The sequence below is a fragment of the Manis pentadactyla genome, chromosome 1, assembly GCF_030020395.1.
Source record: "Manis pentadactyla isolate mManPen7 chromosome 1, mManPen7.hap1, whole genome shotgun sequence".
Taxonomy (NCBI): domain Eukaryota; kingdom Metazoa; phylum Chordata; class Mammalia; order Pholidota; family Manidae; genus Manis; species Manis pentadactyla.
The window spans coordinates 230164935-230187089 of record NC_080019.1 but is presented as its reverse complement, the minus strand read 5'-3'; the positions used below and the strand labels follow the sequence as shown (position 1 = coordinate 230187089).

Below are 22155 nucleotides of genomic sequence, written 5' to 3'. Positions count from 1 at the left end.
TTTTTCTTTTTTGCAGAGTATTTTTCCTATCTGTAAAATAATATTTTAGGATGAAACATCAATTGAATACTCTTTTCCCTTCTCTACATCAATATATTTATCTGTATTTGTATGTAAGTAACTATTGTGTGTGCATATGCATGTGCATGTGGTGTTCCCCCCCCAAAATATGTCCAAGTCCTAATCCCAGGAACCAATGAAATGTGAACTTATTTGAAAAAAGGGTCTGTGAAGATGTAATTACAGATCTCAAATGGCAAAGGATCTGAATAGATGTTTTTTCCAGAGAAGACATACAAAGACAATAGGTACTTAGCATCATGAATCATCAGGGAAATGCAAATCAAAACCACAATAACATATCACCTCACACCTATCAGGATAACTTTTGTCAGAAAAATAAAACACTACAAATGTTCGTGAGGAAATAAAGAGAACACTTGTGTACTGTTGGTAGGAATGTAAACTGGTACAGCCATTATGGAAAACAGTATGGAGGAGGATCCTCAAAAAACTAGAAATAGAGCTATGATACGATCCAGCAATCCCTCTTCTGGGTATACACCCAAAGGAAATGAAATCACTACCTCAAAGAGATATCTACACTCCATATTCACTGCAGCATTATTCACCATAGCCAAGAAATGGAAACAAACTAAATGTCCATTGATGAATGAACGGATGAAGAAATTATAATATATATATATATATATATATATATATATATATATATATATATATATACACAATGCATTATCAGCCTTAAAAAAAGAGATACTATAAAGAAGATGTGGTACATATACACAATGGAATATTATTCAAGCATAAGAAGAAAACAAATCCTACCATTTGCAACAACACGGATGGAGCTAGAGGGTATTATGCTCAGTGAAATAAGCCAGGTGGAGAAAGACAAGTACCAAATGATTTCCCTCATTTGTGGAGTATAACAACAAAGCAAAACTGAAGGAACAAAACAGCAGCAGACTCACAGACTCCAAGAAGGGGCTAGCCGTTACCAAAGAGAAGTGGTTGGAAACGGTGGTTGGCGAGGGAGGGAGAAGGGGATTGAGGGGCACTGTAATTAGCACTCACAATATAGGTAGGTCATGGGGAAGGCAGTCCAGCATGGAGAAGACAAGTAATGACTTTATAGTATCTTACTACACTGTAGACAGTGACTGCAATGGGAGCGGTGAGGACTTGATAATATGGGTAAATGCTGAAACCACAATGTTGTTCATGTGAAACCTTCATAAGATTGTACATCAATGATGCTTTAATAAAAAATAAAAAATAAAAAAAACAAAAAAGAGGAGATCCTACCATTTACAACAAATATGAACCATGAAAACATTATAAGTAAACAAGCCAGATACAGGAAAAAAAATCACATGATCTCATTTACATGTGGAATCTAAAGGTTGAAGACATAGAACCAGAGAGAATAAAACAGTGGTTACCAGGGGTGGGGAAATGAGATAAATGGGAAGACACTGGGCAAAAGGTACAAAGTTGCTGTTGCATAGGATGTAAGTCTAGACATATAATGTACAGCAAGAGTGCCACAGTTAATAATACTGATACAATCTCAGTACTGGAAATTTTGCTAGAAGAGTAGATTTCAAGTGCAAATATATATATACCATACATGCACACACACAAAATGTGTAACTATTTGAGGAGATATGTTAGCCTGATTATAGTAATCATTTCACTGCAAATATGTTTATCAAATCATCATGTAATATACTTTAAATACATATTAATTTTATTTTTTTGAATTAAAAACTGAAATCGAGAGAGACAGACACACACACACACACAGAATAACTAGAGAAATCTGAATAAGATCAGTAGATAGTATCACTATCTTTATTGTGATACTATAATACAGTATTACAAAGTGTTACCATTAGGAAACTGGGTGAAGTGCACACAGGATCTATTACTTCTTACAAATAACTGCATGTCAACTGCTGTCACAATAAACATTTCCAATTTTTAAAAAGTGGATACTATAAGTCTATGGAGAACTGATTTTAGTTATTTACCCTTCCAGTATGACTTTAGACTGAGGTAAATTTAACGGAAACTAGAGAAACTTGAGTGGGTCGGAGAATTGCAATGTTACCTTGCATTTTTTCTTCCGAAGCCTTAACGCAGGCCATATTAACCAGTTAAAAAGTTCTTTCAGAAGAGCTTGATGCTCTGGTTCCTGAAGAGGTCCTTTCAGTGAGTTCAACCATGAAGACACCAGTGGTTCCCACCCTAACTGGGAGGGTTCCAGATAAATCATGCCACAGCGGCTTACAGTGGCAGGCTACAGAAAAAAAGACAAATTTTCTTTTTCCAACATTGCTTCTATACCAGAAATACCTAGAAGTTATCAACTACTACTTTGCATGACTTATAAGGCCCTTCATGGTCTGGCTTGTCTCCCTCTCCAGCCTCAAGGGCATCAGATGAAACTATCTGCAGTTTCGGGTCCCTGGGTATGTCACGGCTTTTGGTCTTTACACAGCACCCCAGCCTCAACCCAACCAATCTCCCTGGAGATGTCTTAACCCCCCAAACCAGATCACACACTCAAACACTTCCCATGGCTTTCCTCACCCAGTCCCCTCTGGACGCCTACATATATTTTCAGAGTGCTTACATAGAGCTCCATGATGGGTTTATTTATTAGCATGCTTCTCATTCTACCTAGAAGAACACACACTGCGTCTCATTCATCCCTGTATCCCTAGTGCTTAACTCATCTTCTGACACATAATAAAACACACTTATGAAATAAATGAACAAATAAACTACTGTTACATTAAATTAGGAACTTACTGAGGCCTGGGAAAGGTCCATTGCTTCAAAGATGAGGCTCATTTGTGGGGACATTTGAATGATTTCTCCACTCATAAGGCAAAGCTAAAGGCAATTATTTTCAAATGTTTATTTTTTTAATCTCAAACTTCTCAAAAACCTACTCTATTAATAAGATAATGTATATCCTGTGATACAATGGAATAAGAATTAGAATGGAAGCTGGAAAATTGTAATTCTAGTTCTAGCTCTGTCAGTTACTTACTAGGTAAGCAAATAGGTAACATCTCTGAGTATCAGCCTCTTCACTATAAACAGGGATTTCTTTCTCAGAGTCTGAGGACAGGGAAACTACATGACATATGATCTGAGTTCTTGCTGTTAATAAAAGTACATGAAATACTCCCAATTTTATAAAGTTTTCAGAGCCCTTTTTATTAATAAAAAAAGGAAAATAGAAAGTAGAAAATACTGTGAATAATCATATACCCATCTCCTAGATTTAACCAGAGTTACAATTTTGCCATATTTCCTTTAAGCATTTTAAAAAGCATTACACATACCATTGCATTTCACATCCAAATACATCAATATTCTCCTCTAAACAATAAGGAGTTTTCTGTATAACCACAGTAACATTATGACACCTGACAAAGTTACCAATTTCTTGATATCATTTAACACTAAGCCAATACAAATTTCCTCAGTTGAACCAGAAATGTCTTTTTCAACTGATTTATTCAAGCCAAAATTCAATCCAGAAGAATACACTATATTTAAGTCCCCTTGATCTACTTTAATCTAAAACATTTTTTTGATCAAATATGTAAAAACCTGAATTTACCAACTGCATCATTTTACCAAATTCCTCTTTTGTCCATTATTATTAAATACATCCTATTTTCTCAATTTCCTTGGCTTCTACCTTTGAAATTATTGTTAAGTTTCATAATTGTATTAATAATTGTTGATATTCCAAGTTAATTTCATTACTGAGTCTTCAGAAAAATCATTCCTCTTCGTTTATTTTCATCATTTCCTTCTCTGCTTCTGCAATCATTGCTTTAGTCTCAGTTTTGCCCTATCTAGTTATATATCAACTATGTGGCCTTGAACATTTCTGGACCTGTTTCTTAGCTGTAAAGTAAATGAATAGTAGCCAGCACTCCTATGTGGCTCATTACATTTAACTTGACCTAGCAAAAATTAAATGAACTGTAAAATTAGCTCTTCCGTGGCACTAAGCCACATTTTGGAAGCTCAATAGCCGCATGTAACTAGTGCACATACTTCCATCACTGCAGAAGTTTCTGTTGAACATCCTGGTCTAGATTACATTTAACTTTCCACCAGATGATGTCAGCAAACACTCCGCTATTCACTCCAAACCTGGGAGGTGACATCAGCTTTCTCCTCACTCCCCCATGCTGTTTCCCAAATACTTCCACCCCACCCTCCTGTGCAACCCTCACTCCTTTCATCACTCCTGCTTGCTGCTGTCACTCTCCAGCACCCAGGCATTCCCCATCATTAGCCGAGGTCCTTGGCTCAGTCCCTTTTCTCTGACCTGATCCAGTGTTCACAACTGGGGAGCATCTCAACACGGCAGCCCTTCGGATCACGGACCAGCTGTAATCCAGCTGTCACTCATTGAGAGGAGGCCTGCTCTTCATTTTCATATCCCTGCGTTTCTCACTTCATTATTATGCAGCTTCTGTTCTATGGTCTAGTACCTCTGCCATTCTCATGCCAATATCTTTTTTTATTTTTTTTATTTTTTTATTTTTTATTTTGGTATCAGTAATGTACAATTACATGAGCAATATTATGGTTACTAGACTCCCCCCATTATCAAGTCATCTCATGCCAATATCTTTAAAGTGTTTCTGTATTTCCAGTTTAGCAGCATTATCTACACACATACCCAAGCTGCTCAGACTGGTAGAGAACATGAAGTTCACGAACCAGCCAAAGTAATTTATCAGAGCAGAAGTCAGAATAGTGATTGCTCCTAGGGGAGAGTGTACTGATTAAGAAAGGATATGAGTGAGACATTTTAAGCACCTTTATTAAGGCAACAGTTAGGTGGGTGAACACATATGTAAAAAAAACCCACAGAATCTAAACCTAAAATTAGTGCATACTTTACACCTCATGCATATTATCTCTCAAAATAAATACTAAAAGACTTCCATTTTCTAGTTTTGTTGCATGTCTCACAGTTTCTACAGGAATGTGCCATATAGAAGCTCTGAAGCATTCAATGTTTTAAAAACAGGAATGAGGTCCTTTTATTTTTCTGCTAAAATATTAAAGTTCTGTAAGAAACCATAAGACTGGAATCACTTAATACCTTATCATCACCTATCGCATCACATGCCTTCCTGCTAGCACCATAGTTTTAATACACCTTTATTCTATAAAAAAATTAAGCAAAGGATTTACTACAGCAGTTTTCATTGAAAAAATAATTTATAAACTTATTCAACTCTCTGCATCTTTTATTTTAAATACATAGTCCCAGTTGATTACTGAACACGTAACATTAAGTATGTCTGAGTCTACTTTGCTTTTTAAAACTGAGGTAAAAAACATAACACTAAATTTACCATATTAATCATTTTTAAATTTACAGCTTACTAGTGTTAGGTATGCTTAGATTGTGCACTTGGTTTGCTTTTAATCATGAAAATTTACCTTTTTATTATCATCCAGTACTGTGTTCATGCTCTCTATCCACAAAGTGTCGATGGGGCCATCAAATACAACCCATTTCCGGTCGGGTGTTTCTGATAAGGCAAATTCTCTGAAAGTGTTAGCCACAATACCATCAGTCCACTGAAGAGGAAAAAGGGAAGAGTTGGAAAACTTACTTTACAAAACTATAAAGTGTAATATGAAAAAGCATTCCAAATTTCTTGGTTTAATGTACATTGTCAAGAAGAGTTGAGAATGTTTATACTTTAGATTAGTTACCTCATGTGACACTGGGTCAAACTGTCCAAAAAGTTGGCCCATAGTAATGGACTTGGGGTTTACAGTTCTATAAATGACCTTTTCTTCCTCTCCATAGCCACGCTCATTCATAAGAGTTAGAGTATCAGCCAGCACATGAAGAACTTTTGTCTTAGCAGCAAAAGGCTCTCCTACTAACATAAAACTATTAAGGAAAAGAATTATACAATAAAATTCTAAAAAATAATGGTAAATTAAATTATGTGCCTATATACTGGTATATAAATTTTAACCCTCTGATCATTATTATATGTAATTTTTGAAGATTATGAATTTTTCTCAAAAATGAGGAAAATACATTTAACTCCTATACCAGTGGTTTCTAAATCAATTCTGTACATTGGTAACATTATCTACAAAAGAGGGTATAATAAAAAAAATAATCTTCAAGTAAAGATGAAAACAAATTGAATATTTTTAAAAAACAAACAAACTTGGGGCCCCCTAAGGAAAGGAATGGGAAGAATCTCTTAGGTCTTTACTTGCTATCATAATCATTAGTGCTCTTTGCCAAATACTTCTGCAGCTCCTCTCTCTGGCACTTAGGATTCTTCACCCTCTTATGGAAACACTAGGTGACCAATGAGTCATCAGTAGAAATGATGGGCGTAAAATGATAGGGACAGAAAACTGCCAGTGAGGGACTTTGCTGAGCTCTTTTCCCTCTAGTATGGCTGTGATCCACAATGTTGAGTGGTGGCTGACCCAACAGCCTGGGACCCTGAGTGATTATGATAAGCAGAATCTCCCTCGTAACCTATAAAGCACAGAGCATGAATGATAAATAAACCTGTTTTTTTAAGTCACTAAGATGGGTACTGATTGTTTCTATAAAATAGCCTAGCCCATCTTTATCGACAGAAATTGGTGCCTGGAAGGGGGAAGGTATTCTGGTCATAATAAAGACTAAATTATGTGGTACTGGCTTAGAGTCCAGGTTGTGGGTAGCAAATTAACTGTTAACAGAGGCTGAAAGATTGGCAGTGAATTTTATACAATGTTGAAATATTTGGTAAATTTATTACTTGAGATAACCTGGAAGAAAGATGATATACTTAATGAAATTGTAGTTTTAGGGGAAAAGGATAGTAAACAAAATAGTGCTAGTATATAATGGCACCTGATGGCTTTAATAGGGAACTATAAGAAAGAAATCAGCCCAGAAAAAAATGGCCAGCTTGCAAGCAAGAGTGAAAGACAACAGAGGGAGTCCAGTAATTCAGGAACTTGCAGGATTGAATGAGGCAACTTATTCTCATCCTCAACTAGTAGAAGATGAATAGAGAAAAGCCTTAGAACAACAAAGATCTACTCAGTCTGGTATCAAGGATCAAATCAAAGGCAGGACTGCTCTATCACTTTATTAAAACCTATGAAAGATTGATTTGGTTCCCAGTAATTATTTCAGGAAGATAAAATTATTCAGGGAAAAAAGATTGAGGGTGGCCCTCCCAGTTGAGCCTGACAGGTTCAAGGACACTGCAAAAGAGTTTAGAAAGGAACCACTTAAGGACTGTAGCTCTGGCTACTGGCAGTGTGGCACTCCCTGGACACAAATAGATAAAAGAACTTACTAAGTTTTTTTGAATTTACTGACAAGAAAAAAAATGTAGGTATTAATAATGAATACAAAATGTCCACAGCCACTTTAATGACAGCCTATATAATAACTTATGTGTATCCAATGATTATGACTTCCTGGAGGTGCCCCTACAAAGTGAGAGGTCCTGAAGCTTAAATTCCATTAGTTTCACAATCTGTCTCTGGAATTGGGGCCCCCACATGCCCAGGTGGGTTTCAGAAACACTACCAACCCATGTTGGCTGTTTCTCCTATTCTTCAATTTCTGAATGGGACTGTTTTCTCTGGCAATCTGTTTTAGTAAACTTTCTGTTATAATACCACATGTGTAGAGGGCATGTAATTTGTTGTTCTAGTTGGTAGGTCTCTGGATCAAGAGAAACAACTTCCAATCTGATTTGGAAACTTCACGTATCACCTAGAGAACCTGAACCTTGAGTCTGGTTCATTGACTGGAACTTTTAGGTTATATCTCTGGGAAAGTGTATTTTATATGCATGAAGGAGAAATAATATATTTGGTCACCAAAAGGATAAACTGTGGTAAGCATTAATGATACATCACTGAATGAGTACTCCTTACCAATCCTTGTTAGACAGATACTATGAAAGAAAACTAAACCTTCATTGTTAAAGCCACTGGGACGGGGACTTGGAGGCCGGGGTTGGGGGAGCTGCTCCCTAGCATACAAAGTTTGCTGAGTTTTACTTGTTTTAATCATGAAATTTAAAAATAACATCAAACTATGGCAGACAATGATAATCTATAACCTTACCCATGTCTAACAATCATCATTTCATATGTCTGAATCATTTTTTCAAGAAAAAACTTTACAGGTTGAAGATTATGTACTTTGCAGGCTTCATGAGCACATTCCAAAAATTCCTAAAAGAAAATGGTATGATTTCATAAAATTGCATTATAAATCTTGTCATGTTTCTTACAAATGTAGACTTTTCATTTACAAACAAGAAAATTTTATCTTATATTGATTTTTTAAAAAACCTCTAAGAAATAATTTAAAAGAACAAACAGAATTAAAATATTTTAAAAATATTAGTATTTCTTAAGTTATTAATGATATAGTACCATGACACTTAATGAATGCTGCATGAAAATAACTCCTTTAAATAGTGTCTTCCAGAATTTCATTTGGGTTAGGATACAGAGGGACATGCCAAACAAGCCTTCAAACTGCAGTAACTAGAAATAAACAGCGAGGCTAACAAAAAAATAAATAAATAAATATTTAAATATTTGGGAGTTCTTTGAAATTAAATCTAAAAGGACCTCATTTCAGAAAGGGATGAGCCTTTCTTAGGCGAAAAGATCAACAGCTAATTTTGCCTCGATAGCATTTTCCACATGCGGATATAGGTGGGCATTGGATTGGGATCTTTCCTGAAGGAGAAACCAACAGAGATTTTAATGGTCCCATGGGTGCGATTTGAATCTGGCAGCCCTCAAATGCAAACCTGGTTCTCCACTGCCTATGCTTTTGCTGAGTGTAAAGTGATAAGAATTGAGGTCTTAGCTCAGAAAGGCATCCAGAGATTTCCTTAGTCTTGAGATGCTTATATCCCTAAACGTTGCTAGAGGGAGGGACTACTGAACTCTCTATAGAGTAGAACAATTCTCACTGTAAGATAGAAAAAATATTTTAAAAGACAATTACTCCACACCAATCCACAGATTCAAGAAGGTCAGCAAATCCCAAGCAGGGTAAGTACAAAACAAACAACAGGCACTTGGCCAAGCAAGGAAAGAGAAAATATTGAGAACAGCTAGAGGCAAGAAACACATTGCATTTAGGGAAGCATAATTAATAAAAATTCCTGACTTTTAAGCAGAATAATGAAACCCAGAAGTTAATGAATGGAGTAACATCTTTAAAATGAAGGGGGTGAGAACCTTTGCCAATCTAGATTTCTGTATTTAGTGAAAATATTCTTGAAGAATGAAGGCTAAATAAAGATATTTTCAAACAAACAAAAGCTGAGAGGATTTGTTGCCAGGAGACACACATGTAAAAAAGAAATACTGAAGTTCTTTATGTTGAAGGACAAAGATCTCAGAGGGAAGCATGTATCCCCTAGAGGAAATGAAGCACACTTGAAAGGTAAATGTAAAAGATGTAAAAGATTTTTCAAATACTAATACCTAAAGCAAAAAATAACAGTGTATCATGGGGTTTTATAACATGTAGAAGTAAAACATACAACAAAAGAACAAAGGGCAGGGATGAGGAGATAATGGAATTACACACCATTTCAAGTTCTTATGTTGTCTCTGAAATGGTAGATTGCAAACTTAAGATAAACTGTACTAAGTCGAGGATTTATATTGTAATCTATGGAGCGACCACTTAGGTAAAACTAAAAAGCAACAGAGAAGATTACTGAGTAATGAACATTACCCGAAACCCAATGGAAGTCTGTAAAGAGAAAACAAAAGAATATAGTACATATTAAAAAGCAAGACGGTAAAGTCAGTAGTTTTTTTTTTCTACAGCCCTGGCTTCCCTTGGCTTGGCTGTGGGTGCACTGAGGTGCTCAATTGCAAAGCTCCTAGCAATCACCCCTAGCAGGATTTTTCAAACTGTAATCCATGGATCCATGGATATATTACTATATTCTTGGGAGTATAAGAGTTCTTCAAGAGAAAGTTAAAATTTGGTACTCTCATTTTATTTAAAAAAAAAATCTTATTAGCATATCCTGAATCACCTTGATAGTCACCTCTGGTATTAACAAATACAAAATACATATAAAAATATATACAGTACGATCTTTGTCCCTGGTTCCTAGCACAGAGCTCCTAAAACCCTTGAAGTTTCCTAAGTAATAGGCATGTCTGTTGTTTCACAAGGAGCGTTTAAATCACACCTGAGTTATACTAATGAGGTAGTTTAGGGAGGGCTCCTAGATAGCCTCAGGTCACCAGAAAGACCAGGGATTAGAGGGCTGGAACTTTCAGCCCTGTTTACCAACCTTTGGGGAAGGAGGTGGGTGGGTGAAGATTGAGCGCTATAAAAACTCTTGAACATGGAGGTTTGGGTAACTTCTGGTTTGGTGAACACGTCTACATGCAGGGAAGAGGACAGACCCGGAGAAGGTATGGAAGGCCCACAATGCCACCTCCCCAACCCTTGCCCTGTGCATCTTTCCATTTGACTGTTTCTGAGTTGTATCCTTTACAATGAACTGGGAAACATAAGCACACGGTGTTCCTGAATTCTGTGAGCCGTTCCAGCAAATAATCAAAACTGGAGGTAGGGGGTCATGGAAACCCCTGCTTTATAGCCAGTCAGTCACAAGTATGGGTGGCCCTGGACTGAAACTGCTGTCTGAAGTGAGGGGCAGTCTTTTCGGACTGAGCCTTTAATGTGTAGAGTCTGACATTAAGTCCACATAGGTCAGTGTCAAATTGAACTGAGCTGCTAAACACCCAGTTGGTGCCCAGAAAATCAGAGATTGGTTGGTGGTATTGGAAAATACCCTAGAATCACCTTAATCTGATACCACCATAAGATGTGTATTACTATTTCAATATTTTTAAAAAAGAGGCTAAAAAGTAAATGATGCCTTAAGCTAGGTGATGCCTTAATGACATAACAGCTCAAAGGAAAGATTTTAGATCAGCAGAAAGAAGGGTTGAAGAGTTAATCATCACATGGCAAAAGGCAGTTTACACATGCTAAGAATCTTCACTGTACATTTTACCACAGAAATTGCCGTGAAGTGACAATTTATTCTCACAGTCTCACACATCATCTTCTATCATTAAGTTGAGACTGGTTTTATAATTTTAAAATTTCCAATTTAAATCACTTATCAGCTATAAACAGCAGGCAGTTGTTCTTATGTGTCTACATATGTAGGCCTCATTTTAATGTTTACAATTTAAATAAAATTGGAAATGCCCATGGTTTACTTTTTTTAAAAGTCAGCATATTACTTAAATTTGAGAAACAAATCTTTATATTAACTAAAGGATGTTTTACCACTTTCAGTTTACCATCTTTTCTACCTGCTGAGGTACACATTAATATTAAAGTGTACATAGTAGTAAGTATTATAAATCATAACACAGGAAGTAAAATCCTTGTTCTCTTGCAACAAATGTTATCTTTGACCTGAGTCTTGATAACCTTGGCACTAAAACTTACTCATTCTCATTAGTTAAAGTGGCCAAAATAGAGGTTTATGCTCCAAACAGAGTAATTTCACTCATTTAATAAAGCTTTGAGAACTACTGAGTTATTAGATAAATTTATCTGTGGAATACATCATTCTCAAAAGTTTACTTACATGGTAGTCAGCTTCAGGAAGTTTAATTCCAGGAAATAAGTCACTAGTTATTCCATTAAATAAGGGGATATCATGTGACAGAAACTTTGGTTCATTTACATCTTTAATTGATCGAAGAAGCTAAAATCATCCAAAAAGTACAGTATGAATTAACTGCCAGTATTTGCCCTCCCCACCAAAAAGTAAAGTTTCTTTCACATTTGCTCCATGAATCCCAATCTAAAAAGTCAATACTATGCTCTTTGCTCTTCAAGCCAAAAAAGGTCAAAGAACAATAACGTAACCCAAAACTATCATTTCAACCCCATGTAAAAAGGCTCAAAAGCAACAACTCTCTTATGTGCCTATTTATAGTCCTGAACAATCTTACTAAAAGATTTTCTACTGAAGCTTTGCAATGTGTATATTTAATACTTACAAGTATATCTTCATTTTCATTTGGAAATTTTAATTTTAGGTTTCCAGCAGCCACTAAAACGGCTTTTACTGCTCTCATTCCATAGTCATAATGAAACTGCGATGAGAGCTGCTCTGAGCAAAGCCTATAGGTCATCACTATCTTCACAGAGAGAGGCTTTGCATTCAAGAATCCGTAGGAGTAGAGGGAGATTTCTGCTATGAGGGCATAGTTTGGGACCATCATAGCCACTGTTCTAAAAAGAACCTGAAGTATACAATAAATGAAGTGTTTTATTTACAGAAAGGAAATCATTTTTAAAGCTGAGCATAGCATTCAAAGATAATGTGTTGATATTCAACTTTATTCTCCCAAGACAGCACCTTTTCATTAACTCTAATTTTTTTTCAGTAGCGCTTTAATAGTTTTATGTACTTTAACGTGTTTTCGATGTCTAAGAAAGCTTTTAGAGGTTTACCTTACAGCAAATGGAAAGGTAAAAGGGAGATTTACAAATACATGTTAGAAAGTTATACCATCGTGAGTGAATATTTTACTTTTGATTAACAAATGTGCACTTTTTAAAAAACATATTACCTTAAGATTGTCTGGCAACTCAGAACGCCCGGCATAGCCAGGATTCATGGTGATAGCTACAAAACAGTTTGGATTGAGCTTAAGTTCTGTCCCTTCAAAAATAAATACATCCAGCTTCTGCTGAACGGCTCTCTGAACGCACAGGATCTGCTGAGCTACCACTGACAATACTTCCAACTCGATTCGATTAAATTCGTCAAAGCAAGCCCAGGCACCAGAAGATGCCAATCCTTTAAAAAACTGAAGGAAAAGAAAAAAGATTTTTCTTAGGAAAGGGCATCATTTGTTAAAACAAATATTTAACTTGTTAAGTCAAAACTGTACATTCAGCTTAATAAAAGCCCCAAGGATAAAAACAATGTCTTTGGCCCTAAAACCAAAGTCCCAGAAATGCTTTGACAACATTCCAATAACGTTTAAATGCAAGTTGGCTTCAGTTTATCCAGGAAGACATGGCTGGAAATTTGTAACATTTAACCTGTAACTTTACCTTTCCCATGGCTAGATAATCGAGCCCATCTGAACAGTTGAACACCACACACTGCACAGCAAGAGCTTTTGCCAAATCCTTGGTGGTTTCGGTTTTTCCTGTGCCTGCAGGACCCTCTGGAGCACCTCCAAGGTTTAAATAGAAGGCACCTATCTGAAATGAAAAACATACGGGGAAGAAATCCACCCTCAATTGGAAAAAACAAACACCCTTAGAGCAGACAATTGCTTACAAAATAGACTTAGTCTCATCTGCAGCTTCAGAGAGGCAGTAGTACAGTTACATTGTTCAGTTAATGTTTAGTACACTATTTTCTAACTGCACAGAGAACTACCAGTTAAAAGGGTCCGAAGTAAGTGAAATTGTATGAAAAACCTCATCTTCTGATACCTCATGTGTATCCCATTTGCCTTTAAAAGCAAATCAATTCTACCTTGACTGTTAACACTTGGTCAGAAAGGTTTCATAAGAAGCAGTTGTGGAGATCATTAATGACAATCTTGATGGCCAGCTGCAAAAAGGGTAAATGCCTCAAGTGGGCATTATAAACGGGGGACCATCAGTTGGAAGAGAGAGAGATGACCTGTTATGTAGTTTGTGTAGAATTTACCCTAGCCACTGCATTCCACGCTTGCTATGTTCCCCACACTCCCCATTCCCAAACGCTGTTCTCTAGTTCTCTTACTAGTAGCATCACTTTCTACCTTGCATTACAGTTAATTACGTATATTGTTTTTTCTCTCCATTAGTCTGTAAGCTCTTTAAGAGGAATATCAGCAGTCTCTGGATTCTTTCTGGGTCTCCACAATGACTAGAACAGTGGCTGGAAATTTTTAGAAGCATATAAATTACAGTCAACTCTAATGATGGAGTTTGTTTCATGAAAACTACTATGAGCGTTTGTGAAACTTAACTCCTTTTAGAAAAAATAGGGTTAAGGGACCAAGGCTGGACATGTGGGGAAACGGGGTATATGGGAACTATCTGTACTTTCTTATTAAATTTGCTGTGAACCTAAATGGCTCTAAAAAAAATAGTCTGTATTTAAAAATAATAAATAAGTAAACCTATGAAAACCATTGTCACATTTGATAAAACAACAGGGACAAATAAAGGCAATATCAGTGATATTTTTCCCATCTTAAATTTATAGTAAGTGCTATACTGTTTTTTTTTCTTGTTGCTAATTTTTTTTAATATTCATTTTATTATCATTAATCTACAATTACATGAAGAACATTATGGTTACCAGACTCCCCCCTTCACCAAGTCCCCCCCCAACAAACCCCATTACAGTCACTGTCCATCAGCGTAGTAAGATGCTGTAGACTCACTACTTGTCTTCTCTGTGTTGCACATCCCTCCCTATGCCCCTCCACACATTATACATGCTAATCGTAAGGCTCCCTTTCTTTTACCCCGCCCTTATCCCTCCCTTCCCACACCTCCTGCCCAGTCCCTTTCCCTTTGGTAACCGTTAGTCCATTCTTGGGTTCTGTGATTCTGCTGCTGTTTTGTTCCTTCAGTTTTTCTTTGTTCTTATACTCCACAGATGAGTGAAGTCATTTGGTACTTGTCTTTCTCCACCTGGCTTATTTCACTGAGCATAATACCCTCTAGCTCCATCCATGTTGTTGCGAATGGTAGGATCTGTTTTTTTCTTATGGCTGAGTAATATTCCATTGTGTATATGTACCACATCTTCTTTATCCATTCATCTACTGATGGGCACTTAGGTTGCTTCCATTTCTTGGCTATTGTAAATAGTGCTACGATAAACATAAGGGTGCACCTGTCTTTTTCAAATGGGAGTGCTGCATTCTTAGGGTAAATTCCTAGAAGTGGAATTCCGGGGTCAAATGGTATTTCTATTTTGAGCTTTTTGAGGAACCTCCATATTGCTTTCCACAATGGTTGAACTAATTTGCATTCCCACCAGCAGTGTAGGAGGGTTCCCCTTTCTCCACAACCTTGCCAACATTTGTTGTTGTTTGTCTTTTCGATGAATGGCGATCCTTACTGGTGTGAGGTGATATCCCATTGTGGTTTTAATTTGCATTTCTCTGATGACAAGCAATATGGAGCATCTTTTCATGTGTCTGTTGGCTATCTGAATTTCTTCTTTGGAGAACTGTCTGTTCAGCTCCTCTGCCCATTTTTTAATTGGATTATTTGCTTTTTGTTTGTTGAGGTGCATGAGCTCTTTATATATTTTGGATGTTAACCCTTTATTGGATCTGTCATTTATGAATATATTCTCCCATACTGTAGGGTACCTTTTTGTTCTGTTGATGGTGTCCTTTGCTGTACAGAAGCTTTTTAGCTTGATATAGTCCCACTTGTTCATTTTTGCTTTTGTTTTCCTTGCCCAGGGAGATATGTTCATGAAGAAGTCGCTCATGTTTATGTCCAAGAGATTTTTGCCTATATTTTTCTCTAAGAGTTTTATGGTTTCATGACTTACATTCAGGTCTTTGATCCATTTCGAATTTACTTTTGTGTATGGGGTTAGACAGTGATCCAGTTTCATTCTCTTACATGTAGCTGTGCAGTTTTGCCAGCACCAACTGTTGAAGATGCTGTCATTTCCCCATTGTATGTCCATGGCTCCTTTATCATATATTAATTGACCATAAATGTTTGGGTTAATATCTGGGGTCTCTCTTCTGTTCCACTAGTCTGTGGCTCTGTTCTTGTGCCAGTATAGTAAGTGCTATACTATTAATGAACATTAACTTGATTTCTGGAGACCTCAAACTTTCCCTTCATTACAATTTCAAAGAAATGCTTCCAAATGTGTTCTCTTTATTGTGGATAGCATTTTTTTTCAATGCTGTGTTGTATACAAGTGTGTAATGTGATTCTGATTTTACAACTCAAAGTTGTTAGCTTCCACCTTACAAGTATTCACAACTTTTGATTTCACTGAGGTCCCAAATAGGACATAGAAGTTTGAGATTCATTTACTAAACAAAACTTAGGGAGCAACTATATACTTGCTCACCACTGAAGTTGAGAACAACACAGACCTGGTCCTGGCCCTCAGGTAGCCTCCTGAGAAAGTAGAAGATTTGCTGAAACATTTTATCACAGAAGCACCTGCTTCCTATCCAGACTGCCTTTACTGCCCATGGCATCCATCCCCCAACTACTGTGAGTGTCAGGTTCAAATAGTTCACAAACATTGTTTTCTCCTGAGAATTGCCCTCAAAGAATAGAGTTACCTCATCTGCAAATATGTGAAAGCTTACTCACATCCTTGTTAGCCTTAAAAATAAAACTGTCACCTATCTTACCAGCAAAGATGGGTTTATTCGGGAATAGCAGAAATTGCAACTTGAGACAAGCAACTAGGGCAAAACCATAGGCAAGTCTGGAGAACAAAGGAGGGGAACACTATGTTATGGAAGGGAGAGGGTGGTTGGGAACGGGGTAGTATAAACAGAAAGTCCACTGGAATAAACTGGGAATTCAAAGTATAGTGGCTGCTTCTTGGCTGAGTTGTGGCAGTTTCTCATTGGCTGATCTGTTGCCCCACATAGAGAAATCTTTCTTTCTCCTGCTGGGGTAGTAAAGCATAGGCTTCTTTTAGGAAGACTTTCCATAGGAAATGTCCAGAAGGCAAAAGACATCTCTTTGTGTTCTGCAGTTGATGACGAGTGGCAGGGCCTGAGAGCCCCTCCTTCTGTCCTCCCAATTCCATCTTAATGAGGTTTCCCTTTATTAATTTCCCCCCCTAACTGCAGGGGTGACCCAGACCTCTTAGCCTGAAAGTGGGGTACTTCTGTGAAGCCATTCATGCTCCAAAGCTCCTGGTGAGATCAGGCTGTCTATAGATCCACTGAAACCACATCTTTGCTTAGCTTTTCCCCCTGCTTTCCTCACTTCCTTACAGGTTCTTTCCTGAGAGTATTCCCTCCCTAATGAATCATCTGCCCAAGCATCTCCATTTCATCCCGGCTTCTAGAGAACTCAAACACACTTCCGTTTTACTTACTCAGCACAGGTAGACTGGTGTTTGATGCTCCACCTCAATTCCCAGGTGGAGTGACCAGATTTAGCAAATAAAGTACAGGCTGCTCAGTTAAATTTAATTTCAGAAAAATAATGAATAATTTGTTAGTATAAGTATGCCCGTGCTATGTTTGAGACATATTTGTACTAAAAAATTATGTTGTTTATTTGAAATTCTAATGTACCTAGGAGTCCTGTACTTTATGCAGTAACCCGGTCCCAAGGTTTTTTCATAGTCACGGCTCTATCTTCCATAGCTTCCCAGAAAGCACAGACCTCAGCAGCCCCCAAAATACATTTCAACTCTCTCCCTCCTAGCAACAGGACTAACTTGGCGTTCTAAGGCCCAAATGTACCTTCCTCATCTCCTGTCACGTCTCCCAGAGCTCCACTGCAAAAATTAATGCGATTTTCTGAAGCTCCAGTTTTCTCTTTCAATCTCCAGTACCTTCCTTTTTCTAATTTTCCCCATTGGGGGTGACTCACAGTTTCCACACATTACAACTCAGACCCTCTTTCGTTCTAAAAAAGCACTCAGAAATCAGTATTTATTACAATAATTTCACATAAAGGGAACCTGTCATTAGGAAGGGATAGTCATATTCAATTATTACAGATAAGAAGAAAACAAGGATAGCTATGTTAAATCTGGGTAAGAAAACATGACACTACACTAAAAAGTAATCTTTAACATGTGGATTACAATAATTTAACCTCATACCAGCGTTCTGTAACATCTGTCAGTGAGAGGGGTAATGACAAGTCTAGGTGAGTTGCCAAGATATTCATAAGCATATTTTACATTGCAATTAATGATCCGAACTCGAGCATTCTCGTATTCCCAGTAATATCGAAGCTGAGCAAGCCACTGAAAATCTGTATCATGTGAGACACCTAGAAAGAATAAAGGAAAACAAGACACATAATCCTAAAATGGAAGTAACTAGAAAGATAGGTATATTATCATCTTTTATAACAGCAAATATTAAAATAATCCCATGTTTTCCAGTTTATAGAAAAGATTGTGTGAAATAAATTCTGTTAAGAGAGAAAAAGACACATGGTATAAGTCTGTTTCTAGGAGCATTGTTATCTTTAATATTAAAGAAAAAAGCCACACACCCATATCAATCATGTCCATGACCACATCTCGAGCATGCACATCAATAGTAACCAAAGCCCCCAGGGTAATCCTGGTCTGCTTGGACAGTTTTCCTCTTACAAGTTCCACAATGTCATTTAGTTGATTCTGAAGTTCCTTATAATACCTCCTTAATCCCTACAAATAAAAAAGCAATTAAACTAATGTTACGTTGTACCTAAAAGATGTATTTTATATATTGACTCATTTACAAAACAATTTACTTCATAATATATCTCAATATAGAAATGAATTCTAGAATAGAGTGACTTTTGCCTAAGTCTAGTAAAATATTAAGAACAAGCTTTCAAGCGATTGAATAATTTTAATGGTACATGTAGAAGGGGGAGGGTGCAACTGCCTTTGCAATGAATAGATAAGCTAATTAAGAAACATGGCAGTAGAAGAGAATGTTATTTAAAATCAAATCATGCTTTACCTCTGCACCACCACTTAGAACTTCCTGTGTCTCAGAAGTCCAGAACATTTGAGAAACACAAAGTACAACCTGGCCAGGCCACTCTCGAACCCAGTCTCTTCTTGCAGATTCTGGATATGCCTGAATAATTAAAAGTCAGTTCTAGCTTTAAAAAAGATTACCAAAGGTTAAAAAAAAAAGCTAAATGTCTAACAACAGAGAAGCGCAATATTTGGTATTGTCATAGGCTAGAATATCATACAGTAGTGAAAATTTTACATGACAATTTTAAAGACCTGAAAATTTTTATAAATTATATTTTTGAATTATTTGTTTATAAAAGAGTGGAAAGATGACCACAAATATATTAATATTCAACTGTCTCTGGAAGAATTTGATTGTTGATTCTTTGGAAGTTGATTTCTATGTTCCTTTGCTATGGACAGTTGTCAAATTTTCTGCATAGAATACATATTACTTCTATTAATAATGAAATATAAAGGTCTTATTAACTTTAAAAACATAAATTAATCTTACAGATTATATATATCAATGCCAAGATTTAATTGAAAAAGTGACTATACAACCTAATAAAAACTTGGACTAATAGTTAGAATCCTTGTATTATTTATCCATAGCTTTTCTGAAAACTTGCATGACCAGAGTATATAATTTGAACAATCTGTACTTTTGAGTTCAAAGTATACTTTCTAACATTCTTATGTTCAAAATGCATTTAAATGGATTTATTGGGGATGAGGTTTAATCTTCTAAAAACAAATTGCTTCAAAAGTAAATGATAGTAGCACATCCAAATTATAAATTGAAAAAAACAACTACAGAACAAAGTTTGAAGTTGATACTAATGGAAACTATATTTTTAATACAGCATCTTAGGTAAAAGTATGTTAAACATAAAGATATAAATATGTATTATTATTAAAATGCATTTAATTAGCAATATTTAGAAAGAAACGTTAAGTGACAAACTGACCTAACTTTCAAAGAAGGATAAGTTTCAAAGAATGAATGAGCACGGCTAGGTACACAGAAGGAAAATTTCTATACCAATGAAGGAAATGCTGTCATGGGTAATGTTGATTCCTTCCTGTGTGTTTTAGTTTGTTTGGAATGACTACTAGATAAAGGAAAGAAAAAGTCTAAATTTATCTGCAGGAACATGAAACTGAACAGAATAGCCACTGCAAGATGAGATTCATAGGATGAAGGGAAAGGACAGGCCACTCCTTATAAAGGGAGTTACTGGATGGAAGGCGGCAATGCCTTTTAAATGACTTTTTTACTACACAACTGTTCCTTTGTGGTCCTAAAGGCAGAAATATACTGAAGTTCATCGTTCAGTATTAGGAGAGCTGGATTAGCATAAGTGAGTCACATGTAGTACTTAGGTGTTATACTTCTTTCAAATATTATATATCTTCCTTTAATGTTTGTTTATGTCATGTCCAGTTTTTAAGTAATTGTTTAAACAGTGTGAAGAGCAGCAAGTGAACCAGATCATACACTGAACAGCTGTGTCTGAGGTTCCTTCTGGTCCCAGGGCTGTATCCAGGATACCTAGATCCTCTCCCATTTGCTCTTTGCCTAGTTAATTCCTACTTAACCTTTGGGTTTCAGTTTCAAGTTAACTTCCTCTAAGAGGCAAGAACCTCCCCCATTCTAAATTATATACACCTTATTATTCTTTCTCCTAACACCTTTTCACTTTTGTAGCACTTAATCACATATTGTTACTTAATCACTCACTACTATTATCTTAATAATGTCAGAAACAAAGAATAAAGAAAATAATAAATGATTAAAAATGGCAAGAACTATAAGTGTTAATTTACCGGTACTCATTCAAAACCTCCTAAGCAAAGCATTTTCAGAACATAGGGCATATATTAAATCCTAGGAAACATACCAGCCTGGCTGCAGCGATCACATCATGAATACTTCGGAGCATTAAATCTTCCACTTGAATGAGCCACTTTTCCACAGCTCCTCTTGCTGCTGATGTGGAAATGAGTTCAATCAGCTCCACTCGCTCACCTTCAGAGCTGTACATGGCCTTGATGTCCAAATTGGGAAGGAATTCCAATTTAGCAATGCCCTCAAAGCACTTTTTCAAGTGAGGCTGAACTCTAAGTGGATCTTTGGTCTCTGACAAAATCTCTAACATTTCATCATTAGATAAGAAGAAAAAACTGGGGAAAAACATACAAACACAAAAGCTTAGTTATAATTCATCACACGTCAGGAAATGCTCTTAATTACAGCACAACTGATTATCCATCATACCGAGGGAAGAACAGTCGCTTTTTCTCAAGATATGCATTAAGCCCTTTCAGAATTTTCTCCAAAAGTTCATTGCAGTTCTGCAATTTTTCCAATAAACCCGTTAAAGAAGTAGCAGCAAGAACCTAAAAAAGCACATTTGTTCAGTCAGCACTTACATACCAGATATGATCAGAAGACCTAAATGCTTATATGTCAAAAATATTTTAATGTCAAAAGGCTTATGAAAATTGTTATGAAACACTATAACACTATTAAAATTCAATAAACCATAAATGTTCTTATTCAAGGCTGTTAGTTACAAATGGGATGTTACAACTGGCATGCATATTTTGATTTCTCCTATGTTCTCTTGAATGACGTGGGAAGAATCTGTTAAGTTGGTGTGTGATTTAATTTTTACATTTAAACAGTCACCTACAAAGTTAACAATCCACAGTATGATTTGGCAAACTACCGTCCATGGGTTAAAACCAGCCCACTGCCAGTTTCTTTTTTTTTTCAATTTTATAAAGTATAATTGACAAATAAAAATTATATGTATTTAAGATATACAATTTGATGTTTTGACATATGTACATACTGTGCTGACAGTTTTTGTGTGGTCCATGGGCTAATAATTATACTTTAAAGGGTTACAAAAACTAAAAGAAAAATAATATTTCATGGTACATGAAAACATCACTGTCCATAAACAGTTTAATTGCAGCACAGGCATATCTATTCAGTTACACATTGTCTGGCTGCTTTCTCACAATGATGGCAGAGTCAAGTAGTTGCAAAAAAGACAGTTTGTTTCACAAAGACTAAAATACTTTCCATCTGGCCCTTTGCAGAACAATTTGCTGACTTCTGATCTATAAGGAATCATGTTTTACAGAGATTCTAAAGACAATGTGTAAAATCCCTGAAACTCTTAAATTTCGGTGTATTACTGACTCAGTAGGTCCAACACAGCTACTTTTTCATCCAGTATTGACACAAATTGTTATTTCTTAAATTGAATACCAGACTTTATAAGAGGATGTATATCTAAGGACAACACATACTATGTATATTAAAAATACATAGTCT

General features: G+C 36.2%; 1 protein-coding gene across 6 annotated transcripts in view; it reads right to left on the bottom strand.

Moving 5' to 3' along the window:
- DNAH12 (dynein axonemal heavy chain 12) overlaps positions 1-22155 on the bottom strand; it is a 164524-nt gene that overhangs the window by 87645 nt on the left and 54724 nt on the right. For 5 of the 6 annotated variants that reach the window (XR_008999525.1, XM_057508311.1, XM_057508315.1 and 2 more), the window contains 14 exons: positions 21085-21206; positions 20708-20990; positions 18802-18921; positions 18344-18500; positions 17943-18115; positions 13208-13360; positions 12718-12957; positions 12142-12387; positions 11724-11843; positions 8189-8298; positions 5794-5977; positions 5515-5655; positions 2839-2922; positions 2135-2323 (listed from right to left, as the gene is read on the bottom strand). Coding sequence is in view for 5 of the 6 variants with exons in the window: in XM_057508311.1 (XP_057364294.1) it covers positions 2135-2323; positions 2839-2922; positions 5515-5655; positions 5794-5977; positions 8189-8298; positions 11724-11843; positions 12142-12387; positions 12718-12957; positions 13208-13360; positions 17943-18115; positions 18344-18500; positions 18802-18921; positions 20708-20990; positions 21085-21206 (2322 nt within the window). In the remaining variant the exon portion in view is untranslated. The remainder of the gene's footprint in view (positions 1-2134; positions 2324-2838; positions 2923-5514; positions 5656-5793; positions 5978-8188; positions 8299-11723; positions 11844-12141; positions 12388-12717; positions 12958-13207; positions 13361-17942; positions 18116-18343; positions 18501-18801; positions 18922-20707; positions 20991-21084; positions 21207-22155) is intronic. The other variant, XM_057508313.1, reaches the window with a different exon arrangement.